This window comes from Aedes aegypti, chromosome 2, assembly GCF_002204515.2.
Source record: "Aedes aegypti strain LVP_AGWG chromosome 2, AaegL5.0 Primary Assembly, whole genome shotgun sequence".
NCBI classification, from domain to species: Eukaryota; Metazoa; Arthropoda; class Insecta; order Diptera; family Culicidae; genus Aedes; species Aedes aegypti.
In genome coordinates this window covers 51,645,442-51,660,460 of record NC_035108.1, presented here as the reverse complement: position 1 = coordinate 51,660,460, position 15,019 = coordinate 51,645,442, and the positions used below count along the sequence as shown (strand labels likewise).

The following is a 15,019-nucleotide window of genomic DNA, read 5'->3' as shown; positions in this document are numbered from 1 at the left end:
CCCAAGCACAATGTGAGCGGCAGCGCGGTACAACGGCAAAACGGCAAGCCCATCTTGAGCTACACTCTACTTGTCAAGTCAATGTTGAAAAGGATTTAGTCAACATGGGATTGATAAGTAATGTGTAGCTCAAAATGGGCATGCCGTTTTGCCGTTGTGCCGCGTTGCCGTTCACATTGTGCTTGGGGCCTAAGGCGAATAAAACTCAATTTGTTTACATTTGTCAGTTAGGCCGTTATTCTGGTACAGTATTGATTTGTCAAAATAACAATATATTGTATACAAAATCCAATACATGGTTGTTTGAGAATACCCTTAAATGGGTGAAAAATACTCATTGTCGAATAGCGATCAGATCTGTCAGAAAATGGGGGAATTTGAAATCTCGAAAGGGGTAAAAATTTACCCATTTTTAAAAACTAATAGCGTTCCCATTAATGGGTGAAAAATAGTTATGATTAATCATCTCGTCAATCCGCATGTGTTTATGGTGTGCATTAGCAGTTCTTATTTGTAAAAAAAAATCAACTATTCTTTTTTAACTCTCAGAAGACTTAAGGGATCGTTCAAATATTACGTAACGCAACAGGGGGAGGGAGGGGGTCTTGCATAGTGTTACGGTCCATACAAAAATTCAAAATGTTTCATACAAACACTGTTACGTGGGGGAGGGAGGGGGTCTAATATTGGAAAATTTTGCGTTACGTAATATTTGAATGTCCCCTAATTTGTACAATGGAAATTATTCTCAGTGTAGTGTACACTTTTGTCACTGACAGCACAGCAGGTTTTTGCGTCGATACTTTTGACGCGCAATTTAACACCGTCTCGGAAAAAGCTCGAAGACGCAACGAACGAACGAGAATGTCAACAAAATAAAGTTTAGAAGGTGCTCAGCTGTCAGCAAGAAAAGAACGAAAAATTTCCACTCTTCGTTTGATACCACGTAAAAGTTTTGATTCCTCCGCGTTCATTACCAAGGGTTTGCTACAAAAATTAGGTAGGGTAGATGTACCAATAGTGGAGGTACTAAGCGCGATTGAACTTCATTTAACCGCCTTAATTCAAGAAGCGTAATTAATGAACATGTTAATGTTGTAACGAGAAGTAACGACCATTGACTTAATGAGAAAAATGATTTCATCGTAGTAATCCACGGCATGTCAGTGAAAAATAATACCTCCACTATTAGTACACTGTTCCTTTAGTTGCGGTATATTTTTAATTTGTGTTCCTATAGTTGCGGTATCCGTTGTTTTCTTATGGGATCCTCCACTATAGGAACACTTTACCGCAACTATTGGTACAAGCAAGAACAGTTTTAGAAAATATAGTGATTTTTCATCAGTTTTCAAGCAATTTGGACGCTCTTTTCAACTATTCCGTGTATCAACAAGCCAATACGTTGATTGACAGTGTCTTTTCTGTGGCTAATGCAATAAAATCAGTGAAAACGCAGCGAAACGCAACTACCGCAACTATAGGAACACCCACAACTAAGGGAACACTTACCCTATTTCGGTTCCGTTTTGGTGGAGTGTTGAGGCCAAGCGCATTTAATAAATGGCTTGGCATTTACGCGTTCGCTCGGAGTGGCATTTACAGATGCGAAGCAAAATTAGTGAAAAATAAGTTCCCAAGTGAATCATCCGGAGATCCAAAGTCTAGATCAAAATATTGTGAATCTGATAAGCAGATAACAGTCGGGAACAGAAAGGGAATTGATTTGCCGCTCGGGGAAATGTACTGTTTGCAATGTTTGATTCCGGTGCTGCTGATTCCGAAGCCAACGAATCCGGCCCTAATGCAAACGCACGTAATGTTTATAGTGCTGTATCTGATCGGATTCTTCCTGGAACGTAAACCGTGCACAATCTGCAGTCTGGTCTTTCTGGCGGCTGTGTTTCTGATCTGCAACAGCGGCGTCGGGAATTGCCTGTTCTGGGGCAACTGCGAGGGTCACACTTGTGACAACGGCTAGTGCTCCCCCGAATACAAACGACCAGACATCGAACCGAAACCGGAAGAACGGGCTTGGAGGCAGAGGAGGCGCGGAGTTCCAAAGGTTAGTCGAATAGTAGAATGCTTTGCGAATGGGGGTTGTTTGTTTTTCGAATTAATTATTTTCTTTCCTTGTTGGGTGACCGGAATGAGCGCAACAGTTGAATTTCCGTAAGACGGGTAAGGCGGGTTTCGAAGCAATCCAGTTGAATAGAAAATTATATTGACAAAATAATTATATTGCTAAAAAAGCTTCTCAAGAAATAATAAAGTTTATTTCTTTTTTTTTCGTTTTACTCATCATAGGGAGTCTTATCCTGAAAAAGAAGATTAAAATGATATATTAATTTGTCCACACTTTGTGAAACCATTAAAACTCGTCATATACTTTTTGAAGAAAGGATTTTGTTCGATTACGATTGTTTTTCATAATGGTGGTTTAATTATTGCAATATGCCATTAGTTTTTATTTTGTAGAAGCACTTCTGAACCACTTTCTACACCTCCTCCCTTGGTACAAATAGTCGGCGTTAAGTCAGAGTGGACCAAGTGACATTTTTCACGCTTTATAGTTTTTTTACTTGTTAAAATGTTGGTGCAATATTTCTACGCGTCTTTGTGTTACGTTCAAACAATATAATGTAAAGTGATAATCATAAAAAATCATAATCCAAACCTTCTGATATAACGATTTATTGATGGGCTATATGCACTTGGTCCACTCTGACTGAACTAAAGAACTAAAGAACACAGATTATCTAGACCAGCGGTTCTCAACCTTTTTGAAGCTGCGACCCCCTTCAAAGTTTTACAAACTTTCCGCGGACCCCCAAAGTTGATGATCTCTAAACAAAGGGTCATGAACACTTTGCAAAGATTATTCATGAATCAACAGATATCCTCTACAGAAACACAGATAGTGGAAGAATTCTTCCAAGATAAATCGGAGTCCGCTAAAAGCAAACATCTTTCCAACAATCCGATAAAAACCATTTGAAGTATCTTAAAAATCCTACAACAAACCAGTTAGATTAAAAAAAAATACTTCCAGAATTTTTTGAAATATATGTCCAGAGGTACCTAGAATGAAGATTTTTTCAAGAAACGTCGTATTTTTTAACTTTTTGAATAATTTCTTCAAGTGCACCAAAAGTTGCAACAGAATCCGCGAAGTTCTCGTGAATAAATTTATTGAAAATATGTTAGGATTCAACCTCTGCAAGCTTTTTTGAATATTGTAAATAACTTTTCTTTGAGCTTTTAAGAAACCAAAAAAACATTTCTTAAAATATTACCAATTTTCCTGTTAGATTTTCTATATTAGCGACAAAATTCGTGAAATCTACTATTTCAACGGAAAAAATCGCGAAAACAAACAAATTTACTGTAACCCTGTGAAATACTGACGAACAGTTCGGTGACAGCAATATTTTCACCGTGCTTCTGTGGATTGTTTGACATCCGCTCTGGCAGGCAAGAGGTCTTTTTGTTTCAGTTTTTGCACACCACTAACAAGCAGTGATAGCTAGCTCAGTGGTACCAAGCCAGTTTCTTGATCAGTAGGTCGGGAGTTCGATTCCCCGTAGCCTAATCTGTATTTTCATTTAAAGTGGGATGAATATCTTTAGAAATTCTCAATAAAGATCCTGCTGATGGATTCAAGAAGATTTTGGCAATGGTTTAAGTGGAAACAGTTGCATACTTTAAAAATCTTTTTCCAGTTCCGTCAGTAATTCGCTGAGAAACTTTTCGATGATCTCACAAAGAAGCTGATGAAATATGTCAAGAATTAGCCCTAGAATATTCCAGGATTTGTTTACGTATATCTATTTGTTTGGGGTTGCGACTGGAAGTTGAAACGTAAATTCTTGGTTGTCAGCCATCTCAGTCTTAATATGTGAACGTTTTAATGTATTTTACCCGACGTGTTGGCCATTTGATGCGGACATTTTGAAGGAAAAATTGGTCAGGTAAGGTTGACCATTTTCCCTTAAAAAAGGCCACAACAGATGGCCGAAACTTCGAGCAAAATAAATTAAAGCGTTTTTCTAATATTGAGATATGACTCCACTAACTATGAATTCTTGCAAAAAACACTGGTAAGGAATTCTTCTCATTTATTTACCAGTACTCATAAAACACTTTTAAAAAAGAGCTTCACGGACCCCCTGTAATGTCTTCACGGCCCCCTAGGGGTCCGCGGACCACCGGTTGAGAAACCCTGGAATATACGCTAGAATATTGAACAAAAAGTATATTAGAATTTGTCTTCAATCGAATGTAAATGCGGGAGGTCCAAAATATATACATTGAGGATTCAAAATAATGGAGAATAGTATTTGGATTAAACTATTTGAATACCTACACTGCATAAAGTAGAAATTTAATGTGCGTTATTCAAGCAGACACTTGCTCTTGTTCCTGTCCACTTAAAAAGTTCCTGTCTTCTGCAAAATTGTTCAGAAGTTTGAACGCAATTTGAGCAATTGAGCAATTTTGTATTGGATATTTAGAAAACAAAGAATTATATTTTATTTATATTATGTTATATTATATTCTACCAAGTTTTTAATTTTGTCTAAATGAACAACTTTGTAGAAACACATCTTCTTCTAAATATTCATTCTTATATTATTTATATATGTATTTTCTATTTTGACATTACTCTCAAAATTACATTTATCAATAACATCAAAATTGTTGAAAAGGATTTCATTAGTTCCTTAAAGAAGATAATTTTTTTAACATTTTTAAGTAACTTGGTCTCGTTTTTCGACCTGGCATTAAAAAGTCACTATTTCCAACAAAAAGTCACTTTTTTTTAGGAAAGTGGATTTTAGTGACCACTATTTTCTTGTCAAACATAAATTGCAAGAAATAATTATTTAAAGACAAAAGTGTGATTTGGAGATCAAAGTGTCAACAGAGAACTTTCTGGAACAATTCAGGTGACGTTTCCAAAGGAAAATGTAAAACAAATTCTGGAAAACGCTTTAAAGAAAAAGCTGGTAATACTTAGCCACCGACTTTGAGCTGCATGCTGCAAAATCTGACAGATCAGCTGAATGAAGTGGGGATTTTTTTGTTATTTCCGTACAAAGTGGGCCGAAGGGTCTCAGATTTTCATGAAACTTTTTCCACAGGCAGGGTCTCTTATTTTCCCGGAAAACTTAGTTGGATTTTTTTTTGTTTTCCTCTGACACTAATTGCTTTGAAAAATCATAACTCAAGAACGAAGCATCGTAGAAACAAAGTTTTTTTTTTATGAAAATGAAAGCAAATTTTCTCAGGAATAAAAAAAAATATTAACTGGAAAAAGTTTACCACAAAATTTTCCACCGTTGAGAAAATTCGTAAAGAAAAGCCGGAAAAACTATGTTCTAATTAGTGGAAAACTTTCAAAAATATATTTTTGAGAAGGTAATTTCATAAGCTTTAATCGCTGAAATTTTTGAAATGTACTATTTTTTCGTTTTTAAGTTATGGCCAATTTTGTGGAAAATGACCATATAAGCCTTTCCTTTGAAAACTTATATTTCAATCGAAGCATCGGAAAAACAAAGATTTTATATCAAAGCAATTGCAAATTGTCTAAGACATCTGAAAAAAAGATATGGGATTGGTTTTAATGAAGTACAAGTCGGAATGGATGATATTTTTCATAAAAAAGTACACCGCTAAGAAAAACTGAAAAAAAAACTGTTTCTGCCTCAATTTTTCATTACACTGAAAAGGGATTCTTTCTTTTCTATGGAACAAATAAGATTATTTTTTTTTTATATAACTTACATTTTCATCTTAATACTATCTATTTTTTCAACCGGGAAGATTGTCTTTGGTTGCTAACACCAGAAGATTTTCGTTTCTTTGTATTATTATGAACAAAGCATGCTGTATTTTCTTGGTTTTCATGTGCATCTGAGAATTCACTAGCAAAAATGCTTCGTTCGTCTTTTGGTATGGGGTAGATGTACCAATAGTGGAGGTACTAAGCACGGTAGAACTTCATTTAACCGCCTAAATTCAAGAAGTGCAATTAATGTACATGTTAATGTTCTAACGGGAAGTGAAGACCATTGATTTAATGAGAAAAATGTTTTCATCGCAGTAATCCACGGCATGTCGGTGAAAAATAATACCTCCACTATTGATATACTGTTCCTTTAGTTGCGGTATATTTTTAATTTGTGTTCCTATAGTTGCGGTATCCGTGGTTTTCTTATGGGATCCTCCACTATAGGAACACATTACCGCAACTATTGGTACAAGTAAAAACAGTTTTAGCAATTTTAGTGATATTTCATCAATTTTAAAGCAATTTGAGCGCTCTTTTTAACTGTTCCGCGTATCAACAAGCCAAGACGTCGATTGGCAGTATCGGTTCTATGGCTAATGTAATAAAATAAGTGAAAACGGCACTATCGCAACTATAGGAACACCCACAACTAAGGGAACACTTGCCCTAAATGAATGATATTTTTTGTTCCAGGAATTGGAACAAGGTTAGAAAATCTTTCCCGAAATTTTTTTTCAGCCTTTGAATAGTCATTTTCAGTTGCATAGATAAATTCCCAATCTTTTTTAAATTGGTCTTTCAACTTTTGCGACACAGCCCAGTCGAAAAATTGTTTGGCGTTATTAATTTCTGCTGACTTTCCAATACTAGCATCTCTAGCCATTCCACATCTGAAATATGGGTTTTCAAAGAAAAGGCTTATATGGTCATTTTCCACAAAATTGGCCATAACTGAAAAACGAAAAAAAGTACATTTCAAAAATTTCAGCGATTAAAGCTTATGAAATTATCTTCTCAAAAATATTTTTTTGAAAATTTTCCACGAGTTGGAGCATAGTTTTTCCGGCTTTTCTTTACGAATTTTCTCAACGGTGGAAATTTTGTGGAAAACTTTTTCCAGTTAATATTTTTTTTTATTCCTGAGAAAATTTGCTTTCATTTTCATAAAAAAAACTTTGTTTCTATGATGCTTCGTTCTTGAGTTATGATTTTTCAAAGTAAGTAGTGTCAGGGGAAAACGAAAAATTTCCAACTGAGTTTTCCGGGAAAATAGGCGACCCTGATGAAAATGGGGCCCCGATAGCCGTAGCGGTAAACGCGCAGCTATTCAGCATGACCAAGCTGAGGATCGTGGGTTCGAATCCCACCGGTCGAGGATCTTTTCGGGTTGGAAATTTTCTCGACTTCCCAGGGCATAGAGTATCTTCGTACCTGCCACACGATGTACACATGCAAAAATTGTCATTGGCATAGTAAGCTCTCAGTTAATACCTGTGGAAGTGCTCATAAGAACACTAAGCTAAGAAGCAGGCTCTGTCCCAGTGGGGATGTAACGCCAGAAAGAAGAAGAAGAAGGCGACCCTGAATTTTTCTCAATTTTTTTATTCATATATTGATGAGCCCTGCCTGTGGAAAAAGTTTCATGAAAATTTGAGACCTTTCGGTCCAAACCCGTACGGAAATAAAAAAAAATCCCCAAGTGTAAGCCTTCTGCAGTATTTTGTGGCTATAGAAGGAATCTTAAACCTGTTTTATGAAAGAATATCATTAAGACTGGAAGATTTACCAGAAACGAGTTGAAATACAACCAAAAAAGTTCAAAGAGTTCGTTAAAACTCGCCATGGACTTCAAATCATTTCAGAAATTACATTCAATATTCCAACCAATATGCTACACATGTCTCCATTCATTTATCCTTGATGTTGTTTTGCACGTCTTTGGTTAACTATTTCTATACAAAAAATCGGGTTTCTACAAGGGTTTCTATAATGAATGCTTGAACATTGTTGGACAATAATAATTGATCAATAGTAATATCAGTGGCGATTTCCTCACGTCAAATTCTTCTGTCTATGAATTTCAACAACAAATATGCGATTTCAATCGTTTACTGTTTGCTTTGTTAATCCCTATTTTTTTTTTACGTTCAAATGCTCCTTAGTTCGAGACTCGTTTTGCATGTTCATTCACACCAGCAAAATCAAATGGACCATGGATTGCGTGGCACATCATATCTTTAAAATATTTATGATTAGCTGACAGAAAGTGAAATAATTTTTATCTTCTAAATTATCAGAAAAAGTATTTTGAAGATGTTGATCCTTTGGGGGTAAAATGATCCACTCGAGATGGGGATAATATGAACACCGGGGCATGTACTCCATGTACCGGATCGCAAGAATCATACCGCAACACGTTTAATTTTAACCCACCGTCGGTCGCCCTAGTGTACTGATTACACGCACTTTGCGAAAAGTCGAAAAACACGTTGAAAATCTCTTCAAATTGATCCGGGTGTTGGTCCTATTCCAAGATCTACTCTTCTTCTTGCTTGTAGAGAAGAAATTTTTCGAAAAAATCAACGAAAAGTATTCGAAAACATCGTGTTTTTAACCTAAGTTTTTAGGCGTGTACTCAGTACACCAGTGCGACCGCTCGTGTAACTTTTTTTTACCGGGCCCGTCACACGAGCGGTCGCATCGTGTACTGAGTACACGCGGAGCAATTTTGATTGTACATCCAAAGCTAGGCAAGATAGAATATGGATGTCTTCGACAAATTTCTTCAGTCCAACGGTACCAATTGGTCAGTGGACAGAAAACACTTTGGAAACATCCTCATCTTCCTGTGGTCATCGGATTGTGCCCCGGGGGAACCGATGTAGTGGACATTTCGCAATGCAACATCTCGTACACAAATATCTCAGAATCTAGATTTTTAAGCAAGATGGTGTCTTCGGCAAAGTTGTTCAGTAGGTCAAGGGCTAACATGTGATAGGCTGCTTGTTTCGAAATTCTGCCACCAGATGGTGCTAGTGAGCATTAAATTTTTCAAACACCGATATCTCAATATCCTGATTACCTAAAAAGATCATGTCTTCGACAAAGTTGTTTAGTAGGTAAAGGACTAACATATGATAAGCTACCTAACAAGAAAAACTGCCACAAGATGGCGCTAGTGAGCATGCAATATTTTAATCACGGATATCTCAGGATCCCGATGTTTTAGAAAGATGGTGTTTTCGGCAAAGTTGTTCAGTAGTTCAAGGGCTACCATGTGATGATCTTCTTGATTCGGAATTCTTTCAATAGATGGCGCTAGTGAGCATGATATTTTGCGAACACAGATATCTCAGGATCCACGTTACCTATAAAGTTGACGTCTTCGACAAAAGTGTTGAATAGGTCAAGGTCTAGCATGTAATAAGCCACCCAACTTGAAATTCTACCAACAGATGGCGTATTTTGATCGCGAATATCTCAAGTAAGTCAAGTACAAACTTGTGATGGACTACACTTGTTTAGGAATTCTTCCACTAGATGGTGCCACTGAGTATGCTAAATTTTCAACCCAAATATCTAGAATCGTGACTGAAGCATGTTTAACATGTATTAAACCGTTTGATTCGATAACGGTGCTCTTCAGCATGAAAATCCCATCAGAATATACTTCAGAATTTCTAGGACAGTCAAAAATCCAGTCGATACTCAAAAGATTATCGACTCATGGAACAGATATTCTTTAGAAAGCTGATAAAAGGGAGCATTATAGTAATTATTATTTTTTTGTTTTAAGTATGGTTTCATGAGTCGATATCGAACTATGGAACATTGACTAATACAGGTTTGACTATATTTAAAAATATGACGATCAAAATCATTACAGCCTGCAGTTGGTCGCATATATACGAATCGGTCGTTAAAAAAATGATCGATGGACACCTATGAGAATGTGACGCTTTTTTGTCTGTGCTGAAATCAAAGAACTGTCAATTGTGTTTACAATTGAGCAATAGGCTTTTTCACGAGACGTCTCAAATCAGCTGATTCGGAAGGTCTGTGACAGTTCTTCTATGCAAATGCCGAACGTGTCGGTGGTTCTAAAAGGTAAACAATTATACAAAATAATGATCAAATATTATAAAGGCGTAATAGGTTTTCTAGAAAACATCTATTCTGTGAATTCAACTGAATTTTCTGATAAAATTGTCAATAGCATACTGCAGTAAACGTAGTATTTTTCTGCTTTCAAAAAGTATATTTCAAGCACATTGATTGGTTTAAATAATGCGAAAAATAGCCTTAAAACTGGTGCTAGACTTAGTACACGTGGCTTTTCATTTCTACTTTCATTTGAAAAAAAAATGAAAAGGCCTATCAAATATCTAATGGGCCTATGCATGCTATAAAACGTTTGTCTTTTTCTGTGCGCGCTGTTTTCGAGTTGCCCGTGAGAGAGAGCGAGACAGCTCCAATATATGGCGCACAGTAAAAGTTAAAAGAACAAAAGAACTAATTCGGGACTACGAAGCTGCTGATGTTTTCTTCGGTTTTCTGTGAGAAAAACAAGGAGAGATATATTTTTTGCTTTTTTTTTTCACGCACACGATGACAGTTCCTTACGAGGTTTTCGGTCGCGAATGGCACGTACAGAGGCTCATGAGCGGCAGAAAGCTGTTACACAAAAACAAAGATGGATGTGTGTTAGTGCAAAGTGATATGAGAAACTCGGTTTCTCATGGCGACTCACGGGATGGCACGCACACTACAACATTGTTCGAATCACCTCGAATATGGTAGTCATTGCCTGTGTTGTTTACAAATCCATTCAAAGTGCCATAATATCAAACCCGACCAGTACTGCGAGAGTGTGCTCTCACGAGATCCTACTTTTCTACTAAATATAAAAATAATATTGTTCAACTTGAATCTAGAGTTTGAAGTAGAATGAACCCTATATGTTTGATTTTATTTTGTGCTTATCTATTAATTTACTTGTAGCGAAATGTTTTAACATTTGACAAAACGTGTATTGATGAGCCCAAATGATCAGTATCATAAGATGTTCAGAAAATTAAATGCTCACTGGCGCAGGGTTACATAATTCAAAATATAATTGCCAATAACATGTGAGCACTTTCCTTACCTAATAAATTTGATGAAGACGAAGTTTTAAAATAATCGGGAACTTGAGATTCTGTATTTGAAAAAAAAATAAACCAGGAGCTCTTTCTCTAGCCTGATGGAAGTATTTGAAATCTAGCAGCCCATTGCATTTTGAATTGAATGTGGAAGAATTTTGAGTAGGTATATTTTACACTTAACACGTTGGTCCATGACATACAGAACAATTTCATCAAAAAAACCATTTTTGTAATCTAATTTTATTTTCCTAACCAGCATCCTGAAATAATTCAATTCGAAAATTTCGTTTTGTGGAAGAATTCCGAATCAAACTGCATATCACATGTTTAGTCCTTGATCTACTAAAAATCTTTGCTGCAAACACCATCTTGCTAAAATATCATTATCTTAAGATATTGGCGATCAAAATACAGCATGATCACTAGTGCCATATGGTGGTAGAATTTCAAGTTGGGTGGCATATTACATACTAGACCTTGACCTATTCAACACTTTTGTCGAAGACGTCAACTTTATAGGTAACCTGGATCCTGAGATACCTGTGTTCGCAAAATATCATGCTCACTAGCGCCATCTATTGAAAGAATTCCAAATCAAGAAGATCATCACATGGTAGCCCTTGAACTACTGAACAACTTTGCTGAAAACACCATCCTTCTAAAACATCGGGATCCTGAGATATCCGTGATTAAAATATTGCATGCTCACTAGCGCCATCTTGTGGCAGTTTTTCTTGTTAGGTAGCTTATCATATGTTTTCATCGTGTTTTCATTTATAGTATACAAGAAGGTTTGTTAGCTTGTGCATGTATTCATTTAGTTTTCGCTCGTGGTGGATGCATTCTCACATCAACGTTGTTCTCATGTGCGTATTGGAAACAAACGAATTGTGGGGAATAAATTCTCTTTAGGAGAGTTAATGATGAGGTACTAGATCAGACTCGGTTGTCTATGTATACTCGTCTCATCATAAACGGGAATCTCTTCTCTGATCTACAAACGCGTGTGCTTACAGCGCATGTAGTTTTTTCAGAGACTGAATACGTTAATACTGTTTGTATAAACCCCCCACTACGTATACGAAAAGTATTCAAATCAAACTCGTTTTGTGAATATAATGGTAGTGTAGGAAGATATTCAACATTTGCATTGCAATGCTTGGTGTAGTATACGAAAAGCATCGTGTCGCCTCGCGAATCCTATGTGTCGTTGTGAGGATCTCTGTTTTATCTACGACTGGAGATCAACCATAACAGTGATGTATGAATATTTGCAAGCGATCCATGAACACTCTTTGGATGCTATCCTAGGTATGTATGTGCAACTGAGATATCGTTTGTACTACGAATTATCGTCGGTCTGTGTTAGAATTGGAGGTCTTTTATGTCTTCTAAACTCTCATCACAAATGATCGTGTTGGTGAACTAGCAACTTCCATCGGGTGTAGAGATGATCTGATTTCAGAATATCTTTCTTTTCCCTTTTGGACGCCTTTGATTGCTGATCGCTTCATTAGAGCTTTTGGAAACCGCTGCGTTATCATGGCTGACTCTCTGGGTAATACTATCGGTGGTTCAAATCTGCATTCTGGGTCTTCTTCAGAAGTATCTACTGGACATACTTTTGAGAGAACTCAGGATACTGGTAAAGAATTACCGACCGCAAACTCTTGTACACCAGCTGGTGATGTTGAAGCTAGTTCTTCCTCTAGAGGGAAAAATTATGCGAAGAATCAACGAAAGAAGTTAAAACGCAAAGCTGCTTCTTCAGCTATAGTGCTTCTTCCTGAAGAAAGAGCTACTAACTCACGATCTTCGTTGCGTTTTCAGATAAAGCTTGAAAATGGCTTTTTCACAGATGCATTGAAGGATGAGTTACTTTGCGATCTTAACATCTTTCTATACCAAACGTCGCCTGGCTCATTGATCCCGTCTTTCTTTGGTTGTGGAATCAGGTATGGCCGGATGTGGTTTTCGCCTGAAAATCAGGAAAGCCATGACTGGTTAAAACAAAAGTTGATGATGATCAATGAAAAGGCGGTTGACGGATTTAAGTTTGTATTCGAACCATTCAGTCTTCATACAAACAATATTTGTTTGCGCGTTCCTTGGAATGCGAAAGAAAATCTGAATCAAACGGATGTATTAAATCGCCTAGTTTTTCAAAATCCTTCGATTTTGGCAAACTTTTGGAAGATTAATAATATCAAGCCATTGCAGAACGGGCATCGCCTGTTCTTTTGCAGTATCGGCGATGATTCTGTTGATCTTCTTAAGAAGCAAAACTTTATGGTGAACTATGGTTTCCATAAAATTTCTGCTTGTCTACTAACGAAGAAATAAGCTCCGAACGGCTTTTTTTTTCAACGTCTTCAACAACGGACTTATACTATGGCTAGTATGAGAATTGTTGTTGTTACGGATGTTGAACTGTTTGAATGAGTTTAAGTATCCCTTAGGGGGTGCTGAACTGGATTCCATTTATTTATCTATTTTTTTTTATGACAATGTAAAAGAAAATCTCTCAATGCTGGTCTTCTTTTATTCGTGCGTTATATATACAAATTTAAATTGTACTAGCATCACATCTGGGGTGCTTGCAACAATTCTTCCATTCTCCTTTCCCCTTCCTTTCCCTCGCTCCAGTCCCATCTGTCCTTCGGGTAAGTGATGAGATGGCTATGACGTGCGAGGCACAAATCTCCCATTTGTAGGGGAACGTGCCGCCTGAGCCACATTTTCTGATACCTGATAGTCCTTGACCTACTAAACAACTTTGTCGAAGACATGATCTTTCTAGGTAATCAGGATCTTGAGATATCGGTGTTTGAAAAATTTAATGCTCACTAGCACCATCTGGTGGCAGAATTTCGAAACAAGCAGCCTATCACATGTTAGCCCTTGATCTACTGAACAACTTTGCCGAAGACACCATCTTGCTAAAAAATCTAGATTCTGAGATATTTGTGTACGAGATGTTGCATTGCGAAATGTCCACTACATCGGTTCCCCCGGGGCACAATCCGATGGCCACAGGAAGATGAGGATGTTTCCAAAGTGTTTTCTGTCCACTGACCAATTGGTACCGTTGGACTGAAGAAATTTGTCGAAGACATCCATATTCTATCTTGCCTAGCTTTGGATGTACAATCAAAATTGCTCCGCGTGTACTCAGTACACGATGCGACCGCTGGTGTAACTTTTTTTTGAGCGACTGACGGAAGGTTAATGGTGTTCATTCTACCTCCACTGCATCTGTTCGTTTTACCCCCGGCACATGTTCATATTACCTCCATTACATGTTCATATTACCCCCGTTACATGTTCATTAAACTCACATGTTTGAAAGTTGACTCTGTGGAATGAAATTTCCAATGTTATAATAATGTTGAGAAAATACTATTTCGATCACAATATTTCAACATGTTACATTGCATAAACATTCTTCTTCAATTCTGAGCAATTTAGAAAGAGTCAAATTAATAAGAGCTCACGGTGTGTTTCGTAGAACAACTTTATTACAAAAAAATAGGTAAGTCTGAAACTTTGCCACAATAAAATTTAGGTCTCTCGCGTTCATTTGCTGCAAAAACCAAAATAATCGGTCGGGGGGTCTAGAGTAATTTTTTTTGTTTGATTTCGAGAGACTTGCACATATGTTTGCATTTGCGTATCCGTGTGTTTATGTAAATTGGGGTGGTTCAAAATTTAAAAATGTTTGAGAATCCAATCTTCCATATGTTCCTTGTCATCCTTACTATATAAATAGTATTCTGTGAAATTTTCAGCTTTCTAGGTGGTGATTTAAAGGTGGCCCAAAGACAATGTAGGTATATATGGAAATTACTATGAAGAAATTTTGAGATATGTTCTAAACACGCTTGTAATGTAATATAAGTACAAACTTATTATCCCATTATAAAAACACATTCTTCTACCATAACAAAGAAATTTGCTCAAGAGAGAAATTCAATCCAACGGATAGCAGAAGAGATATTCATGAGTTTGTTTGCTATTATTTAGCTTAATATGGGATTAGAGCCCTGCAAACATGTACAAAAATCCTAAACAAAATTAG

At 36.7% G+C, this 15,019-nt stretch overlaps 1 protein-coding gene across 1 annotated transcript in view; it reads left to right on the top strand.

Moving 5' to 3' along the window:
• Positions 1 to 1,437: 1,437 nt before the first annotated feature.
• The window catches only part of LOC5564100 (bladder cancer-associated protein), a 31,088-nt gene continuing 17,506 nt past the window's right edge, over positions 1,438 to 15,019 (top strand). The window contains exon 1 of the mRNA XM_021840830.1: positions 1,438 to 2,065. Coding sequence (XP_021696522.1) covers positions 1,742 to 1,981 — 240 coding nt within the window. The 5' untranslated portion in view covers positions 1,438 to 1,741 and the 3' untranslated portion in view covers positions 1,982 to 2,065. The remainder of the gene's footprint in view (positions 2,066 to 15,019) is intronic.